Source organism: Mixophyes fleayi, chromosome 5, assembly GCF_038048845.1.
Source record: "Mixophyes fleayi isolate aMixFle1 chromosome 5, aMixFle1.hap1, whole genome shotgun sequence".
Taxonomy (NCBI): domain Eukaryota; kingdom Metazoa; phylum Chordata; class Amphibia; order Anura; family Limnodynastidae; genus Mixophyes; species Mixophyes fleayi.
In genome coordinates this window covers 208,619,603-208,640,880 of record NC_134406.1, presented here as the reverse complement: position 1 = coordinate 208,640,880, position 21,278 = coordinate 208,619,603, and the positions used below count along the sequence as shown (strand labels likewise).

The 21,278-nt window shown below is 37.4% G+C and overlaps 1 protein-coding gene across 2 annotated transcripts in view; it reads left to right on the top strand.

Moving 5' to 3' along the window:
• Positions 1-20,040, top strand: part of SMCHD1 (structural maintenance of chromosomes flexible hinge domain containing 1) — a 185,915-nt gene extending 165,875 nt beyond the window's left edge. For both annotated transcript variants that reach the window (XM_075213372.1, XM_075213373.1), the window contains 7 exons: positions 5,238-5,428; positions 10,393-10,502; positions 11,924-11,994; positions 12,973-13,144; positions 15,254-15,412; positions 17,011-17,140; positions 19,055-20,040. In XM_075213372.1, the coding sequence (XP_075069473.1) occupies positions 5,238-5,428; positions 10,393-10,502; positions 11,924-11,994; positions 12,973-13,144; positions 15,254-15,412; positions 17,011-17,111 (804 nt within the window). In that variant the 3' untranslated portion in view covers positions 17,112-17,140; positions 19,055-20,040. The remainder of the gene's footprint in view (positions 1-5,237; positions 5,429-10,392; positions 10,503-11,923; positions 11,995-12,972; positions 13,145-15,253; positions 15,413-17,010; positions 17,141-19,054) is intronic.
• Positions 20,041-21,278: the final 1,238 nt, after the last annotated feature.

The following is a 21,278-nucleotide window of genomic DNA, read 5'->3' as shown; positions in this document are numbered from 1 at the left end:
GTGGGACCCTTGCCGCGTGTCCCACTGCTATAGTACCGCCAACCCTGGCTGGTTTGCCTAGTGCTGTTAAAGTGAAAATTGGGGGGATCTCACGCAAAATTTTTCCCCGAGTCCTGGATTGCGGATGCTGAATCCAAACGAGTCCAGTGGTCACTCAAAAAGCTAAAGGTAAACATTTTCGTTCCTTACAATATGTTGGGAATTTCAGAGTTGCTTCTGCCAGAGGCCATCCTTCAGCACTTTGAGGAGAGAGGCAGAAGGCCTGGACAGGCCGTCGCCCGACATCCAAGCAGACTGAAAAGCTGTCTGCATGACTCGCCACCCTGTCAGACGTCGAGAGCGGTGGTGGGGGGATTCGCTTGTTGGGGTTTCACGACAGGTAGGTAAATTCCATTACCGATTCATGGATAAGGGGACTAGTTTCCAGGGGATACATTCTGGATATGGCAGGACCGCCACCCAGGCGTTTCCTCAACACTCCACTTTCCCAGGATCCTGTCAGAAGGGAGGACCAGAAAAATGCTATACAGTCTTTGGTGGATTCCGGGGTGGTGGTTCCAGTCCCACAACAGGAAAGGGGACTGGGTTACTACTCACGACTTTTTCTGATTCAGAAGCCAGATCAGTCCGTCTGACCTATGCTAAATTTGAAAAACCTGAACACGCATTTGAGGTTTCCAAAGTTTCGTATGGAGTCCATACGTTGTTATAAACTCCAAGGAAAAGGACTAGTTCCTGGCATCCTTGGAAATGAAGGATGCATATCTGCATGTACTGATATGGCAGGTTTATCACAACCTGTTGAGGTTTGCGGTGTACCTGGGAACACTACCAATTCCGGGCTCTTCTCTTTGGGCTGGCAACATCTCCCTCGGTTGTTCACAAAGGTAATGGTTTTCATGGCTACCCAATTAAGGTTACAGGGTGTAGTGATCATCCCCTACCTGGTTGATCTATTGCTGAAAACAGATTTGGTAGATCGGCTGAGCTCTCATCTGCAATTGACGAGGCAATTCTTACAGGAGCACAACTGGATTTTCAATGTAAAGAAATCAAACATGCTTCCTACACAGCAGATGGTGTTTATTGGTCTATTATTTGACACGAGGCGTAGAAGGTGTTTCTGCCACTGGACAAAAATGGAACGCTTCAACTCCAGGGGGAAGTCTTTACTCCCTTTGACACCCATCTCAGTTCTGCAGTTCATTAGACTGATCGGTCAAGTTGTGTCTTGTTTCAAAGCGGTTCGGTTTTGCGAGATTCTACTCTCGGAAATTTCAATTGGAGATTCTGGCAAAATGGTGGAGATTGAATCCTGAATTGGAGGGACAGTCCCTTAGCTTGTCAGCAGCAACTCGTCATTCTCTCCTGTGGTGGCTCCGGTCGAGGAACTTGAGCCAGGGGTGCCACCTGGTTAAGTGGGACTTGGATGGTGGTGACAACAGACGCCAGCCCCTCCAGCTGTAGGGCGGTCACTCTCAATCTCCAATTGCAGTGCACCTGGTCTCTCCAGGAAGCTCGGCTGTCCATAAACGTCTTAGAACTGAAAGCCATTTTCAATGCGCTAATTCAGGCCCAGGCTCTTCTGTGGTTCTGGCCTCTCAAGGTCCAGTCCTTCAATGCCACTGGCTTATAGCAATCATCACGGAGGAAACAAGAGTTCACTGGCAATATTAGGAGTAACTAAAATCATGAAATGGGCAGAACGGCGGGTTCTGATCATTTCGGCAGTGTTTATCCCAGATGTCCAAAATTGGAAGGCAGACTATTTAAGTCTCCATGTCATGCATCTGGGGAGTGGTCCCTCTATCCGGAGGTGTTCAACCTGATTGTGAACAAATGGGGTCTACCGGAGATGAACTTAATGGCCTCTCGGTTGAACTGCAAAGTGGTCAGGTATTGTGCAAGGACCAGGGACTCTCAGGCATTTTTGATGAACGGCATGACGGTTCCTTGGCGGTTCTGTCTGAGGTATGTGTTTCCTCCGATCCCAATGTTGTCATGGGTCCTAAAAAAGTTAGGAGCGAGCAGGTGGCAGTAATTCTGCTGGCTACTGAATGGCCTCGGATGTCCTGGTACACAGATGTTCTCAGCATGGTGGTAGAACTGCCATGGCGTCTTCCTCTGAAAGAGGATTTGCTCAGCCAGGGTCTTTTCTTCCACCAAGACCTGGCATGGTTGGCCTTGATGACTTGGAGGTTGAGACGTTAATATTAAGAAATAAAGGTCTGCCAGACAAGGTTATTCGCACATTGTTCAGGGCTAGGAAGTAGTATTACTCCAGTAATTACCACAGAATCTGGAAATCTTTATTGGCTGGTGTCACGAACACGCTCCCAGCTGCTGTGACTTTGGGTGTTTGCAGTATGAGGTTGCACACGATTCCAGCCCGCAGTCTCTCTCTACCTATCACACAGGTTATAGACCTACTGAATCGCCCCTAGACAGCGCTCGCAACCCCACACACTTCAGGTTTGCCACCACCTATTGTATACGGGCAATAGGATCCCAATATACTGTCCCACACTGGCACACAAGGCTTCGAGCTACCACAGGCTAACAAGGCCCCCACCAGCAAACAAAGGGTTAACTCTTCACACCTCCAGACTGTTACACAATTGTAAATGCAAGCGTACACTAAGCTTGTTAATCAAATGTATCAACAAATCACACACCAGCATTCAAAGGGTTAACTTTATCGAGATATATTCTTAACAGGCTAATAGATTTGTTAGAGTGTCAAGGATGCCACATATTAAATTATAGATTCAATATACAAAAGTAAATGGTATTCAGATATTAAGAAAAACAATTAATAAACAACTTGATATAACATACACAAGCAAAGCAGTTTAAAATAAAAGAGGTTACATTCAGAGTTTCACTTATGAGTTGCATAATCTGTGCCATGGGAAATTGGCTTGGAAGATGGACAGCTTATCAATGTGGATTGATTTTCCCAAAAGACTGACAATTTGTTGTAACTGGTCTCAGCTTTTTAAAGACACTTCTACACCTTCCCACCTCCTGGGGGTTGTGGTCTGTGATACTTTTTTCAATCACCATTTGCATGTTGTCTGATTTACTACCCAATTCTACTATGTCACCTAACTTTTTTGTGGAGCGTCACACAGACTCAATTTTATTATTAATAAATTTCCTATGAATTTGTCCATCTTTTGATACCACACGTCTAAATACAGTGTATTCGTAGAGCTTACACTCATTTCCTTAACTTCTCTGTGGGGCAGAATTCTTAATTTGACATATGAGCTGCCCTTCATCATGCTATTGAGGAATATGTGGTTGATCACTACTTTTATTAATTTTAAGTGGCATATTTTAAGTTATTTTTGTTTATATCACATATAGCCAAGTCAGCACATGGGCCCTGTGAGCCAGACACCAATGCGAGCGGATCCTAAAAGTCTTTTCAGGTGTCGAAATTCCATCCCAGGCCAGGATATATCTCACAACAGGGGCTCTTTGAAGCTGCCCCAGGAGACATTCCTATCTTCTCACACTGGAATGTGCAGAGACATCAAATATACATACAACAGACTTTCTGCCTTCACATTTTACACTTTAGTAGTTCAACGTATCAATGGATTCAATTAATATCCTATATTTCCACTGCAGTTATGATTTAGGCCTTATCCTCCACAATTACGTGATGGGTTAACCGTTATAAAGTACTGTAAGTTCTCTATGTTTACGACAGCTGGTGTGAGTGGAAAAACGTTCCTGCTTTTTCCTTTAGGGTGCCTCGATTTTTTGCGTTCCTTCAGGATGGTCTGGATAAGGGATTGCATTTGGCTTCCCTAATAGTTCAGATTTCGGCATTGTCCATTTACTTCTAGAGACTTTTGGATCTGTTACTGGACGTGCAAACATTTTTACTGGAGCGGAGGTGCCGAGTCGTGCCTCAGATGCCGCTTCCCCGCTCCCAATGTCTGTTGCTTCCGGGGAGGATCCTTTCACTGCCATCTCAGGTAGTGATTAGGAGTTATGCTCAGTAACTGCAGAGTGCTGGGAGGAAGATTATTAGCACAAGTCGCGGTGAGGCTCCAGCTTAAAGAAACTATGTATGTGAATAAGGGGAGCTGTCATCTGTAGGTAGCCCTGCTATATTGGCACTGTTTGATGTGAAAAAAGAAAGGAAAAAAAATGTATAGAAAATAAATAGATGACCAGTTATTCGTTAGCCTGGGGCCAGGTCAGGCAGGGGTTACTATGACCGTAAATCCCTTACTAGGCCCTAATTTGGTGGAAAGGGCTGTCCCTTGGAAGGCTGGACATTTTTTTACTGGGCCGGGGAGGGGGAACTTTAGAACCTCCTTCTTGGCCTGCTGTTTCACTGTGACTGAGATATGCCAGAAGAAGCAGCCGTGTTCAAGCCCTCCTCTCCCCTTCCATACCAACTGGTGTCATTAATAGGGGGTGGTTTATGATTGATGTTAACTCTGTTTACTTTTGTGTGTGTGTATCTTGTAGTTTCAAATACTGCCAAATGTTTCCACTGAATACCATATGCATTGCATCACAAACTCCATGTTATTCTATATACAGCGCAGTCCCCATAGTATCCTATATTCAACACAGCCTCCATATTATCCTGTGTGCACCACATCAACCTCAGCTTGTTTTCTGTAGCAGCAATATCCTAGCGTTACAGTATAACAACCTATTTCTTTATTACTCTGCTCTCATAACAGTCAGTACCAAATCACTGCTACCAGTAATCACATCACACTTCTCCCAATAATGCATATATCACATCAACCTCAGTACGAACAATCTTACACATCTATCAGTATTAATCATTCTCTCAGCATAGTAATCTACAATATTATTTAATCCATATTATCAATATGGCATTTTCATGTATCACTATATCAATATCAACAACTTCCTTGTATGTCTCTGGACTGGTCCCATACGCAACATTTTTCCCATATACATATCCTTCATTACTCATTGTGCATGCTATAGGGTGGACTAGGGGATTGGAGAGCAGATGACTGATCTCTTTAAAAGTCTGTGAAAAAGAGAAGGAACATTCTGTTTTAAACTTTTGTTTATCAGTTGCTTTCATTGATATACAAATTGTAAAGGTCTTTGTCTAGACAAACTTTGGTTACAAAAAGGAAAATTGGAGGATTCTATTACTCTGATTTTATGGATTGTCCAAGCAAAGAGTGTGTGTTTAGCATTTTCTCTATGGTTATTTATTTTAGATTGCTCATTTAGCATACATTGAAGATGATGAAGCAGCAAAAGTAATCTCCTGGCACTTGGCTAGTGACATGGACTGCGTGGTGACATTGACCACAGATGTAGCTCGTCGCATTTATAATGAGACACAGGGCCGCCAACAGGTCCTACCATTGGATTCAATTTATCAGAAGAATCTGCCAAGCTGGGAAAGGTATATTTCAAATATAGCTTTATTCTTTATCTTCTATTATGAAACAACACTCTTCTATCTCATACATTATGAGTGCTAATACTCATCCTATTCAGTGACAGATGCTTGTCATATAACCATTCCAAACATCTCATCAACTTAGTGTTCATCATTTCTAACATCATATTCCCTCAAGTGCAATTACCACATTTTCCTTTGTTTTACCCCCTCTTAATTATCCATAAACCACATTTGTTCCCGAAACATCCCAACTTTCTTCCTTTAGTAACTGTCTCCCCTCTTTTCAATATTATTTTATTGCCACTACCGAGACAAAAAGGTTTAGAAAGTAATCCTGACTAGAGTCAATTTGATAGCAGCCAATTAACACCTACTAGTATGTTTTGGATTGTGAGAGGAAACAAGAGCGCTCGGAAGAAACACACGGCGAGAACATACAAGCTCCACCCAGATAAGGCCATGAATTGAACTCATGACCCCAGTGCTGTGAGGCAGAAGTTCTAACCTCTAAGCCACCGTGCTGCCCACTAGGCTGATTTCATACAAGTGCAATTGAACAATGAAAAGAAAGTAATAAATAATTGGCTCTTGTACCCCACAATAAAACAAATTTAATACAAAAGTGTTCTTCATAACAGTTAATAAAAAAATTGCATTACATTCCTTACGGGTGTAATATTTCTTATTTGCTTGATAATTTTATTCTTTACGTCCACACAAATAATGATAATTCTCCCGAAATAAAGAACTGGATAAAGCACAAAAATATAATACGGTTTAGTAAATTTAAACCACAGTGGTTCATCTAATTGGTCTCAATGTGAAGCATGCAAAATAAATCATTCTTTATGTGAACACACAATATCTGAAGCATGCAAAATAATCATTCATGTAAACATACAATATGGAGATAAAGGTATATTTAAAATATAGCTTTATTCTTTATCTTCTATTATGAAACAACACTCTTCTATCTCATACATTATGAGTGCTAATGCTCATCCTATTCAGTGATAGATGTTTGTCATATAACCATTCCAAACATCTCATCAACTTAGTGTTCATCATTTCTAACATCATATTCCCTCAAGTGCAATTACCACATTTTCCGTTGTTTAACCGTTGTCTTAATTATCCACAAACCACATTTGTTCCCTAAACATCCCAACTTTCTTACTTTTGTAACTGTCTCCTCTCTTTTCAATATTATTTTATTGCCACTATTATGTAAACATACAATATGGAGATAAATAAAATTGAATTCCTCATGATATCCAAAAAGATTTCAATAAGTGGAGATAAGAAGACCTCACCACTACACAGCCCCACTTATGTGCTTTTAAACTAATAATTAAGACATACTTGTCAATTGATACTTACAAATATATGGTAAACCATCCACTATTACTTTATAAGGTATGTTTGCAAATAGGATGCTCCTGAATCTAAGTAGTGTGAGTACCAACATTGGGTGACATACAGTATATGAATATATTTTAAAATGGGAGCAAGAGTCGCCAGAATGTACCCCAGCAGGCACTAGACTGACCGCACCAAATGGCAGATGCAAACCACCAATGAATGTCTATTCTAGTGATAATATAAATAAAAGGCAAGTTGCTCAATCAATTTATTAGTAGCAAAGTGTGCTCTATTCTTGTATTGTTTCGTTCATATGGGTATATGTTGATTTTTGTGTGCATTATCTCTCATATATGTGATCTATTTGGGTCTGCAACTGTACATTCCCTCAGGATCCAGTTAGGAGTGTGTCCTTCCCTCTATAACAAATCCAAATCCTACTTTGCATATTAAAACTAAGCAGGGAGTCTAACTAATGAAATCCTATCTGTAAATTTAGCTTGTAAAAGTGATCATTCTTTGCTGCTCAGTAATATTAATGAGAAATCTAAACTCGCACCTGAGTGCTATGGGATAAGGAGGTATTTATCAGTGGAATTCTATTTCAAAATATGTTTACTTACTTTAGCTTATGTTCGTGAAGATAACTGAGGTATCTTTTCTTCACTGAAAGGCAAAACAACATGAAGAACTACTTCTCTTTAGTGTATTAATGCTGTAGCTTTTCTGTCTCATTTGCATTACCTGGGAGGTCGGGGCATTGAGGGTTATTGCTAGATCCTCCGCTAATTTGTTGGCACGGCAATCTTTACTGTAGCCAAGTCTAAAAAGAAAAAAAATATGGTGCAAGCCTTATACCTTTTAAGTCTATATATGAAATATATTCTTCACAGTCCTGGCAGTTTATTTGACAGTTTTGATTATGACTGGGACTAAAGATGAGAACTAGTCACTGCACATCTCAAATGGGTCTCCCTGATTCGATCTCCTGTGTTTCCCAAGCTTTTGACATTTACTGTTCCTCCCCTCTTACTTGCCTACTACTCCATTTTCTATCACTAGCAAAAATACCAGAGCCTCTCAGGCACAGTTGCTGCTCCCAGCTGTGTTTTGGGGATTTTTTAAAATGGCACAGACCACAAATCGGGATTCCACATCCGCTAACACTTCACAAGGCCTACTACTGTGAAGTAGTATGTGCCAGCATCTTCATTGGCACCTGTTACTCAAGCTCCCACTGTTCCCTGTGAAGTAATTTGAGCAGTCCCCACCATGTCTTTTCCTGCACAGCAACAGTGATTTGTTTGGGGATCTGTGGCATCTACAGTTGTGGCCAAAATATTGGCACCCTTTCTAATAATGCACCATTTCTTCCAGAAAATTGTTGAAATTAAAACATATTTTGGTATTCACATGTATTTCTTTGGTTTGCAGTGGAATAAAACACAAAAAGCAGAAATATTTAGTAAGCGGTAGCTTATTCCACACATAAACCCTTAATGTTCCGGACAAAATTATTGGCACCTTTTTAGAAGTTGTTAGAAAGCATTAGATTTCAAGCATGTTATTCTCCTTCACTTTGGAACTGAACTCATATGTGAAGAGTAGCAGGTGCCTGCAATATAAACCTCAATCAATAAATGTTTTGTGTCACTGTGTGTACTGCATTGAGAATGGGGAAAAAAGAAAGAAAACCAGAGAACTGTCTAAGGAGATCAGATGATTGAGGTCAATCATTGACAACATTGATCAATGATCAGTGCTATAATGATTAATAATATAAATCAGTCTCTAGAGACCTTGATGTTCCTATTTACACTGTATGCAATGATCTTACAAAGTTTAATGTCCATGGCACTGTAGCTAACTTCATTGGAAAGCGAAAACAAGAGAAAACTTGTTTGAAGATTGCAGCACAGTTTACACACAAAGAGTAGACCACTATCAGTAGAGAGGTGCAGGAAGCTCATCCATGGCTATAGGAAGCATTTGATTGAAGTAACTCTGTCAAACGCTGTACTATCAAATATTAAGACTAGGGTGTCAATAATTTCTTTTTATTTTCTGATTTAAAAGGATATACAGCATTTAATTACAGAATCAATACCAAGGTTATGTAATATTAACAGAGATCAAATTACGGTTGTTAATTTCAACTTATGTTTAAAGGAAATTGTTAGAAGAATGCCAATGTTTTTGGCCACAACTGTACATATATACATCCATAAGACCGCACTATACAGGTGAATGAACATAACCTCCTACCACAAAAAAAAATTTAATATGCCACTTGATGTAGGCCAAGTACCCAGGATCTAGAGCCAATTGCATCTCATGATCATCTTTGTCTATGTCTTTGACTGCTAGGGTTGAAGAAGCTGTCAAGAAATCCAAATGAGCTGCCTTTTATTTCTTCTACTTTAACTTCTTATTCTGAATGAATGAATGAATGTGCTTTTGGAATAGATTTTAGAAATTTGTGTGCTGCTTGGTCTTTTTCCTCCAGCTTGTAAAATGCATAGAGTGAATTCAATTCCCCCCGATACAACAGGGCGCTAGGTAGATTACTGTTTATACAGTAATTTTAGCACAGACTTCTGCTCGGAACCATGAGTAAAAAGCTGTCGTTGAAAATACCATATTAACGGTAATTATGCACACTCTTACCATAATATAGGTGTTGCGTTACTTTTTACAGTAACACAGCCAATTGAATCCCGACCCCCCCCCCCCCCCTCTGTACTCTACTTTACTCTTTGATGGATTCACACATCAGCTCACAGCTTCCACGCATCTGGGGGTAAATGTATCAAGCTGTGCGTTTCCGGCGGGTTTGAAAAGTGGGGATGTTGCCTATAGTAACCAAATCAGATTCTAGAAATCGTTTAGTTGAATGTGCTAAATAAATGATAACTAGAATCTGATTGGTTGCTATAGGCAACATCTCCACTTTTCAAACCCATCGGAAACTCGCAACTTGACACATTTACCCCCCCTGGACTCTTAAATACAAGTTTCACATCTCATTTTACATGGACCCTGGCCATTTGAGAAACATTGTCTTCCCATAAATTTACTCCCACACTGTATAGATCTTTTGTTAGAATTCGGGAAGACAAAGACTGAGATCATCTATGTTAATGAATCAACATGCACAGGACACTTCTGCAATCTTCAGCCCCGGAGTTAAGTATTGGGAAATAAACTTCATGAACCCCAGCATCCTCTTCCTTTCATATAGAAGTATTGCATGCAATAGACCTCTTGTTCTCCGGGCTATCACAGCTTTACAGACATCAACAAGTAGTTTATGTAGACCTTTAGGTCACTCACCACTTGTTGTATCTGTTTCATTTGATTAGTCTTCATCCATGGGTCATTCAGATGTTTGTTTTTACTTATTGAATAATCATGAGGTACAGTCAGATGGCATTGTGCTGGCATATTTATAGGGCAGTAATCCTCACAGGCCTCAATGAAGAAGGGTTTAAGCAGTATTTGGTCTGGTTTGATTTTGCAATATCTTATATTGAATATTTTTATTTCAAATGATCAGTGATTCCATACTTAATAACATAAAGTAATCTTGACTCTCTTTTAAGGCCTTTACCACACATACGTAATGGAAAGAGCTGCTTTGATGCTACAGGTAATCCAGTATTTGCCAGAGATCTCCTGATATTCCCAGAAAACAAAGAACATTGTCAAATAGGTAAAATCGCATTTATTGAGTATGTTTATGTAATCTAAATGTTGCTGTTTATTCTGTTATCGCTAGTCATTTATTGTGAAATCTTTTCATTTTTATTAAAGGGTTTCAAAGCTAGGTTTTTTTTTATCTTTCATGTCTTGGTATCTGATGATTAATTAAATTATTTAATACACTGGCATCTCCACCACTGTGGACATTAGCATTTTTGCTCTGTGCTTATTGGCTGGCTCAGAGGTGCCAGAAACTATTTGAGCAAAATTTAAAGTGATGCTCCAGAAAACAACTGGATAGCATATAGTGTTCTCTTTCAGATGTCTCTGAAAACAAAATTATTGCCATGCATGAACATAAATGTAAATAAATACATTACCCACCAGGTGGTAAATGTATCAAGCTGAGAGTTTTCCGGCTTGTTTGAAAAAACAATCAGATTCTAGTTATCATTTATTTAGTACATTCTACCAAATCATAGCTAGAATCTGATTGGTTGGTATAGGCAACGTCTCCACTTTTCAAACTCACCAGAAAACTCTCAGCTTGACACATTTACACCCAGGTGTCCACAGAAGGATTAAAAATAATTTAAAAAAAACTCTTATGGTAGAAAGAGCTGAGATCTCCAGTGCACCTTTGCCCTGAGTTTGCGTATGTGCTGATCCCTTTTACTCCTGTGTTTCTTCCGATACCCGCTCTAATTAGAGAGCATAAGGGGGCATGTAGCTACAAAAAATATTTTTTCTTCGCAGATGGGCTGGCAGGATGTCTTGGTAAGTTTATTTAAATTGTGCCTAAGGTATCAAATACTACAAGAAAGAGACAGGACGTATTTTTACATGACTTTATGAAGAACAGTATGTGTATGAAGTCCTTCATGATCTGAGTATTTTATACATCTGTGACCTTATTGTATTTTACGTTATAGATGGCGTTTACTATTTTTTAGATAGGATATATAGGTAAATATATTTTATCTTAAAAGCATCACACAGGCAACTTTAATAGAACCAAAGGCTGTCATTGATTGCTAGCTTCCATGTATGAAGCTTTGGGGCATCACACTGTGTATTAATGTATCTAAACACGGCAGTCATAAAGGGCTTAATAGCTAGGCCTTCCAGTTAGGCATCTACTTTGGCTTTTCAATTAATGCTGTTTTTGTTTTTTCGCAAAACTGTATAATAAAATAGCCGCATAAACATAGAATATATATAACACGGTGCTTATAGTCTTATTTGACTTAACTACACTTTTGTTTACACCATTTTAAAGTTATGTAAACAAGCAAGACAATAACTTTTTAGTTTAAAGTATCCCCATTATGTGACATATGACTAATAATTGCACACTTTCAAATTGATTTTCTGGGTATTTGCAAAATGTAATTAATTTCTTTTCAATTCTTTTTTTTTTTTTTTTTTTAGTTTTCGGGATGCTTTTAGGAGATACAATCATTCTGGATAACCTAGATGCAGCTAATGTATACAGAAAGCAGGTAGGGATTCACAGCATACATAGATCTGTCATAACATATGATTGCTTAACTGTACCACCAAGTGGAAACCAGCTGCAAAAACATTTATTTATTTATTTATTATTATAACATTATTATTTATAATTGCTCTAATTGCAGATAGAAACAAATAAAGTTTATACTAGTATACAAGTTACAGACCATCCCATATATTTTCTGAGCCTTGAGAGTCCAAACATTCGCCTCATCTCCATGTCTTGAAATAAAAATAATCATCTTTTTTTTATTTTGTCCTGTTTTTTATTCTATTTTTAAAAAAACAAAAAAAAACTTGCAACTGCTCAAAAATTGCTTTAGTGTGAACAAAACCTCTTGGGTATTACGACATTGCTAGAAGCTGACCGCAGTTTGAGTGCATTATTCTACAATTTGGATTTTGCATTTCTGTCAAACTCTGGAGGCATGTATTTTAATGCAGTAAAACTATTATTTTATAGCAAATAAATCCATTATACGAATCACATAGTACAATTTATATACCTGTTTTGAAAATATTGCACATTTGCAATACATGGTTAAGCACAGGCTGCAGTGAGATCAGTGGACATATGCTTCCCACCTTTAACGTGTCACGCCACATTCACCTTCTCCCAGCTGGGCTATTAGGTGATAGATAGACAGGGTAGGATGTAGTGCTGACGATTCACATTCTTGCATCCAAATGGAGAGAGCAAAAGTGACTCAAAAGTGAGATCAACATTCAGAGTACAAGGCAGAGTGTGAAAGTCAAAAGCAGAATCTGACACCTAAGTATCTATAGATTAACAGAAAACCGTTATACAACCAAATTAGAGAAAGTTTAGGGGCATACTGTTGCTTATAATAAGTAAATAAACATTTTAGGTAGACTCCTCTTTAACACTTTTATTTGCATTGAAGTAACTTTTTTTCTTATATATATATTTTTTTATTTTTTTTTAAATCAATTGCTCCACTCAGCTTGTTGAGTTCTCATACTGCCCGACATTACTGACCAGGGATGGAGACAGAATCCGCAGCAATGGAAAGTTTGGGGGGTTGCAGAATAAAGCTCCTGATTTGGACAAACTTAAAGGAATATTGTTTGGAGCGCCACTGCCCCGAGAATATGATATCATTTCTGCTGAAATAGGTGTGTATAAAACACTAATTATTTTGTATATCTATCAACATTCCTGTTTGAAAAATTGGCACAAATTAGCCTTGCCAAACTGCACCGCTTCTCCAATAAGTGTCATACCTTTTGTGGATGCTGAAAACCTAGACTGCCCTGCAAATAAAAAGGTAATATTGGCAGGTACACAGGTATTTTTACTTTCCTTACATGTCCTTTACACAGTTTTGAAAATATAACTTTCAGTGTAACAAATAGAGGCCAAGGACAGTAGTGTATTCAGGAAGTTATCTCCTAGTTTCTGTCACACTGACGACTTCTGCAATTAATTTTACCATTGTAAGCAAGGAAGCGGTAAACAGAAAATGTTTGTTGAAAAACAGGTGGAAGTGAAAGGCTCAGTAACTGAAGACAACATATCTTAAAGGATCGGTGAACCTAAATTTAAATTATTTTTGCTTAAATCCCCCTTTGTAAAATGTCCCTACTGCCTCCATTTCCCTGACTGTGATGGCATAAATTTTCCATGTACAGAATGCTCCATTTTTGGCTTATCAGCCATGAGAGTTCGTGCTCGCATAACATGAAGAGCATGGCAGCGGACATTTATATACTATAGTAGCAGCTGCTATTATATCACTGCAGGACTTCCATGTACAGAGTACTTTGAAGGCTTCATTTAAAGATTGTGCTGCACTGCACAGACCTAAAAGGTAATAATTTATTCCCTAAATTAGTATCTGTGCACCCCAATCAGCTTATGCCACACTGTACAAAACATTATCTTTACTAGTTTAATGGTTACTGGCCTCAATTAAGCAGTAAAATTAGAGAATACACTCTTAAGGGCTAGATTTACTAAGCTGCGGGTTTGAAAAAGTTGGAATGTTGCCTACGGCAACCAATCAGATTCTAGCTTTCATTTATTTAGTACCTTCTACAAAATGACAGCTAGAATCTGTTTGGTTGCTATAGGCAACATCCCCACTTTTTCAAACCCGCAGCTTAGTAAATCTAGCCCTTAGTCCACATTAGTTACCAATCTGTGATCAAATCAGATTGGTTGATAACATAAAAACCCTAATCTATGGCTCTATCAAACTGACCAGCATTGTCTTATCCAAAATCTATAAAAATGTTATCCCATCATAAAAGTAACTTCCAGATAGTGTTTCTGCTATATAGCTCAATGCTAATCTTTATTCACTCTTTCATGCTGATGCAGCTTCAAAATCATTAGTTAAACACTATGTACCTTATCTCTGAGCCTTGTTCTACTTCACTTCATTGCTTATGAAGCTTTAAAGATGAACAATACCTGATTTGTAAGCAGGGTTTATTTTTTTTATATAAATCTTAAGTGAAACATATAGTTATTTTCTTAATCAGATCATCTTTTTGCATATATAGATGGAGCAGGTATTTTAATGGAGAAGGTATGTTAATGATCTGGCATCCATTCAGCCACACCTTTAGGTGAGCGTAAAGCATCTTAAAAATGATGATTTCCATATTGTGATGTTGCTGACAAACCCTGCTCCATATTTATTCATATATATTCCTGCCATACCTATACAAAACCACTACAGTGCTGAATGGAGCAGGAAGAGGGCGCAAGTGTGTTTTTGAATACATGACTCAAAAGCAGCAAAGGAATGGTTGCAAGATAATAAAATGAACATTTTGTCATGGCAATCGCAGTCTGCAGTATTAAACCCATGGAACACCTATGGCATGAATTGGAGAGCCGTCCATAAGTGTAGATGTACCAAGTACTAAAGAATAGGTTCCAGGCCTTTCTAAACAAATGTTTATGAGAGTAAATTGTGTTTTTCCATTAGTAAAATAAAAGCCTGTAGTTTTCCTATTTTTGCCATGTCTAACCTATAGGTCTCTACTTCAACTGTTGATTTTATGTTATAGTGCTTTTTTGGTTCTGGACCTAGTGTGTATACTGCTTTGCTTTAATACCTAAATAGCCTGATCAATTTGACAACTATATTGTCCAATCATTATGGAACAATTTCAGTCTATTTTCTTTTATCATATGTTACATTTGTTTCCTCAAAGTATCATCTATCTGTGCACATGCTTGTATATGCTGACAAAATTATGATTTGCATAAAGATCTGTTACAGCAGTACTGTGCAGCGGTTGCCAGATCTCGGTCCGTATGTCAAGACCTTAACAAGCATATGAAGACATTGAACTCTCCAGATATGCTGCAGAAAAAACAAGAGCTTGATGAACAGGAGAGGTCTCTTAAAGAGATTGAAAGAAAACTGGGTATGTGTTGTACTCTTGCTTCCACATAGAGATATATCTGGTTTTTATGATTACACACATACAATACCATGCAAAGTGTTTGTTGCGGGTAAACATGTAGTTAGTAGTAATCATAATTATTTTTCACTTGAATTAGATGTTGTGTTTTTGTAAGTTTTTACATAGAAATTCCTTTTTTAGAGGAGGGAGCTAATGAAAAGTATTTGCTGTAGAAAAATCTCCACATAACAATAAACAGGTTCAGCAATAGATATTGTGGCTTGGATAAGAAATATCATTGACTGTTTGTTTGTGTGAGTTGGCAAACAAAACTTTTATGAATTTTATAAATTGGGCTAATTTCACACAGGCGCTTTGTGCACCTACATAGTTTTTATCCTTCGTAACTCAAATACTTATCCTCTCTAGTTGTCTGCACAGAACATGCAATGTAAATATAGAGTTCATGTCTCAAGAGCACCAATACACTACAAGTGCTCCAAGCACAAAGCACCCATAAAACCAAAAGCCAAAGACCGTTGAATTATCCACATCTATTTATTTATTTTGCATTTAACTTGCAAACTTATCAAAGCAAAAAAAAAAATCGTCTTTCAAGTTTAGTGCACCAACATGACTGACATTGGTGACATGAGAGTATATGCATATGTTACACTGTTGTACAATAATCACCATCTCAGTTCATCTTGATGTGCTTCTTAAATTTATAATTACCAAATTTGTGATGTAGTTTTGGTAATAATATGGGGTAATTTACTTTTTGTTCTAAATTATAAAGATGTCACCAAGGAGGTCTATGTTTATATTTAAGTAATACCCCTCAAATTGAGTGCTCATATACAGGACACAGACCTGTAAGGTATCTTCACATATTCTTACAATATGCAAGGAGTATAATATTCCTTTTATTATACAGATGATCATAATAAATACTAAAGTGATGACAGTACATTTATAGATATCTAGACCTACATAAATGTTTTTGTCGCAATCTGGAAATCATAAAATAAGGTATTCTGGTGCTGTCTTGTGCTATAAATAGCACAGGATAGCACCAGAATCCAAACCTTTCCTATGACAGCAATGTTTGTGTGATGAGAAGTAATGCATTTATTTCCTTTTTCTCCGAGAAAAGCAATATATGTCATAAAGAAAAATTTAAGTTTCTGTGTTGCTGCTTCAACAATTGTGAAGCTGTGTAGTATAATTATCAATTTATTCAATTTGTCTTAATGGTTTAACAGAAATTTAAGTGTATCATATGGATATTGTATGAATGACGGTGTAATTGCATACAGTAGAAATGTTATTGCCATCTTGAACACTGTGTTTTATTTGAAGGAGGATGAAGCTTATTTGTGAGGGAGTTCTGTTTGGGTTTTTTTTTTCTTGTCTTGTGTGGCAGTGGTGCTGAACATTTTCATGGGATTCCATATAGAACGTATTGTATAATTGCCATTCATAAATGTATTTTGTGACCCCACTGGAGGTTCAATAGGATGGGCACCTCTGTTCTATAGTATATTGTTTCCTTACTGAACCTTTTCAGCCACGTCACTCATGTATTTGTATTTTAAATTATGGAGTGTGTCTTCCAGGTTTGACTCCAAAACTTCAAGATTCAGGAGTGGAAGATAGGTCTAATGGTCTTAAAATGTCTGACTGTCCAATTCCTTCTAAACGTGCAAAAAAAAGATAGCATAAAAAGATCAAGAACAACTCCTAAAGGTACTTTGTATGCTATTTGCAATTACTAAATTATCCGTTCTTTTCCTTATTAGCTCCCAACTAGGATCTTACCAGTTGATATCACTATGCTAAAAACAAAGGCCTGCTAGTGTGAAAACTACAGCTGCAGTGGAGCAGAACATTTACATGAAAATATAGCATTGGCAAGCAATGTAAATGCTGGTGGGCTGGATTTGCTTTATTTCAGAATGCAGGAACATCTTTGTAGTCTGCATATATTTATGAAATTACCACACATGTATAGGTTAAAGAAATTCAGAAAGCAATAGGCCACACTAACACTACATCATTCCAGTGAAACAACTTCTATAACTAGTGCATCAAATTAATCATATGAACCGTTGTAATGCAAATAATCTTTAAATTGAGTTAAACTGCCTGGAAGCTGTAGTTGTACAATCTACATCTGCACCTCTTTGCTTCCAGAGGTTGGCAGACACATAGTCTGTCTTATAAAACTAGAGCTGGCTTCCCACAGTGCACTTACAGTTAGTATATGGTAAGATGCTCTAATATAGGCTGTGGATTTCACCGACATCCAAGGTTTGTTATACCAAACAGAGTGAAACATACAATATCAATATGTTATAAGAAAAATACATATCCTTTGTATTATCACCCACACACCTAGGTGAAACCTCCAATAATGTACATGTCCTCCAATAATGTACATGTATAAATGTAGGTATGTATATGTGGTGTTGTAGTAACTTAGAAATTGTGTTTGTGGTGTTTTTCAAAGATTTTATAATTTCATATATAATTCAAAATGAACAAAATTAATATTCCTTGCTATGCTAAATAAAATATAGTTGTTATCTGGGATAAACAGGGCTATGAGCCAGGACCAAATATTAAGAGCCAGAAAAATCTACCAATCCACAAGCATACCATCAGCAAACTTTAGGGCTTTTCTGAAAAATATTTTATACAGGCAATTGATCTTTATGGCTTATCCAAACTGGCCAGCTGCTTTCCACATATTGGACAAGCATTATTGTCACCACAGTATACCAGTGCCTCCTCTGCCATCATACCAGCCAGTATCCCACGTACATTATACATACCAGTCCACTCGCTATAGAATAGCAGCCAGTGTCCCCATTCTCTCTATAGTACTGAATGCTATTCACTTCACTGGGTCAGAGACACCATCTTTTATGTAACCAGCAACCACTCATTGTTCCTGCTGCCTGGCACTTAACAGTGGGTCAAATGATGTCATTGCCTCATCAAACAGCAGTGACTGGCTTTCCTTTGGTCCTGCTGCTGTCATCTTTCAAGTTTAGTGCACCAACATGACTGACATTGGTGACATGAGAGTATATGCGTATGTTACACTGTTGTACAATAATCACCATCTCAGTTCATCTTGATGTGCTTCTTAAATTTATAATTACCAAATTTGTGATGTAATTTTGATAATAATATGGGGCAATTTACTTTTTGTTCTAAATTATAAAGATGTCACCAAGGAGGTCTATGTTTATATTTAAGTAATACCCCTCAAATTGAGTGCTCATATACAGGACACAGATCTGTAAGGTATCTTCACATATTCTTACAATATGCAAGGAGTATACGGTAATATTCCTTTTATTATACAGATGATCATAATAAATACTAAAGTGGTGACAGTACATTTATAGATATCTAGACCTACATAAATGTTTTTGTCGCAATCTGGAAATCATAAAATAAGGTATTCTGGTGCCTTATTTTATCAGCAGCAGTGCATCACTCCATGCCTCCTTTTGTCTTGTTCAAAATATTTTTGCCCCCCATATCTTGCCTTAAGAAAAAATAATTTTGTCTTGTAATTTAAATATTTCTACATTACCTAAAATAAGAATACACATCAGTTTACATTCTTTATCTTTCTCCCCCCCACAGTTGAAAAACTAGTATATTAAAAAGTCGGATGTGCCACCTCACAAGACAAAGGGAGAACATCAAATTAAAAGGATTTAAAGATTTAACCTGTGCTGGTAGCACTGTCCGTTTCATTGCTTCTACATTTCTGTATTATGCTATCTATAGAAACAACTTCGTATTCGTCAAAATAATTTAGTTCACAAGCTTATTTTTTTGGGTACCATAAATATTGTGTTTATTTTGTATTTACAAGTCCCTGCCTAACTTTTACAGTAATATTACCCGCAGCTGAAGACTCTTCTGTTTTCTTCTAAGGATTGCATGCAGTCCTCTTCATACATGCTTGCACATATTGCAGCATAATCTACTCCAGTTATTTCAAACCTGTTAGTGTCAGACAGCGAAAGATAGACATTGAATTGACAGTCCACAATGGTAGACTAATCCTATAAACTGAATTCAAAACGCACACATTTTATTTTAGTTATCATCTTGCAGGAGTTTGTTGCAGTAAAATATGCAATATGATGCCGTGTGGTCTGCATATTTTCTTCACGCTAGGAAAACACCTGAAAGGTTACCTTAATTTTGTATAAGGAGCACATCAATTCCTCCTTTTCTGTTTTACAATTTTTTTAAAATTGTTTTGTGGACATTTGTTTTAACTAATCGTTAATTGTTTTATTATAGTACTTAATACTGTCCTGGTAAGAATACTCAAAGTTTGTTCACAATTATTATTTTTTGGAATACTCTGCATTACAGTGTAAGAATAAGTAATGAATACAGTTTCTCAGCAGGTAGCATTGTTAAATATGTGCTGTTTTTATAAAAATGTTATGGAGTCTTGATAGAAGAATAAATATCCAGATAGGAAAATAAATATCCAGGTATAAGCATTGTCTTAATTTTCAAAGGCAAATGTCTTTTGCAGAATTATTTTTTTTTTTCAAGTTTCAAATAGAATGATTGAATAATAAAAAATAAACAGTGTTAAAGCTGAATGTTTTGCATTTCTTTTTCATTAAATTAAATGTCATGGTTTGATTAAAAAGTTGAATATTCCATAACTGAAAATCAAAAGTATAGCCAAAAACATGAAGTAAAGTGGGCCTTAGTTTTCTTTAAAAATGTTATTATTTATTTATATAGAGCCACCATACTATGCAGAACTGAGAACAGAGAATATTTATCACTCACATCAATTGGAGCTTACAGTATAAATTCCCTAACACAAACACAGGGTCCATTTTAGTAAGCAACCCGTTGTCCTCCAGTGGGAAGTATCTGGGGGGAAAAACTCTACACTGATCGAGCCACTGTGCTGCTCCAACATTCTTATTTCTGTGTGCTAATATAGTAAAAGTATTGACAAGAATAGCAAAAAATATTGACTTTGCGTCATAATGTTGAATAAAGGAATATATTTGCAAGTGGAATAAATAATCACTATGATTGATACAGTGCAACATTTTTTGGGCCCAGAGATGCTGACCTCCTTATCTAATAATTGGCAATCATTTTAAACTGCCAATGATTAAAAATGATTTTTATTGCATACATATATATGTTGCCATCCCCATAAGAATTTGTGATGAGGGCAAATGTAAGGCTAGATAAATACTGGAGAATTTTCTGACTAATCTGTTATCTACAATGACTGTGCCTACAACTGAAGGTACGACTGGTCAGGCGATTCATGCCTACACACTACATGCGATTTACCTTCAGATCTGTGTTCTTCATCTGGTCCTTTAGTCATTTAAAGAATGACATCACAATAGTCACTCCATTCATTCCTGTCACAGGGATTAAAACCACCTTGTTATAGCTATCCACATGTTCTTACGCATTTCGTTAACTTCTGTGACTCTGTTCGTTCGTTCTGGGCTGAATATTTAGTTTCAAACGAATTAATCCAGCTACAGCACTCTCTACGTTTCTTCACCGGTGCATGATAATTGCAGACATCAGCTGAAAAGATCATGACTCTGTAAACTCTATGGAGATCGTGACCGTGAGTGCATACACACTGCAGGATTGGAATGAAATGAAATGACAATCGGCACTTTGGAACGAACGACTGTCGTACATTGTGTAAGTATACAACTACTAACACGTGATATGTGGCCAAGCGGTCGTTTATGAGGTGATGGACCCTATCATTGGTGGAAAAACATCCAGTGTGTACGTAGCCTAGTATTTTAGTAGACTTTTTTATTAGCTTTTGCTCAAGACATAT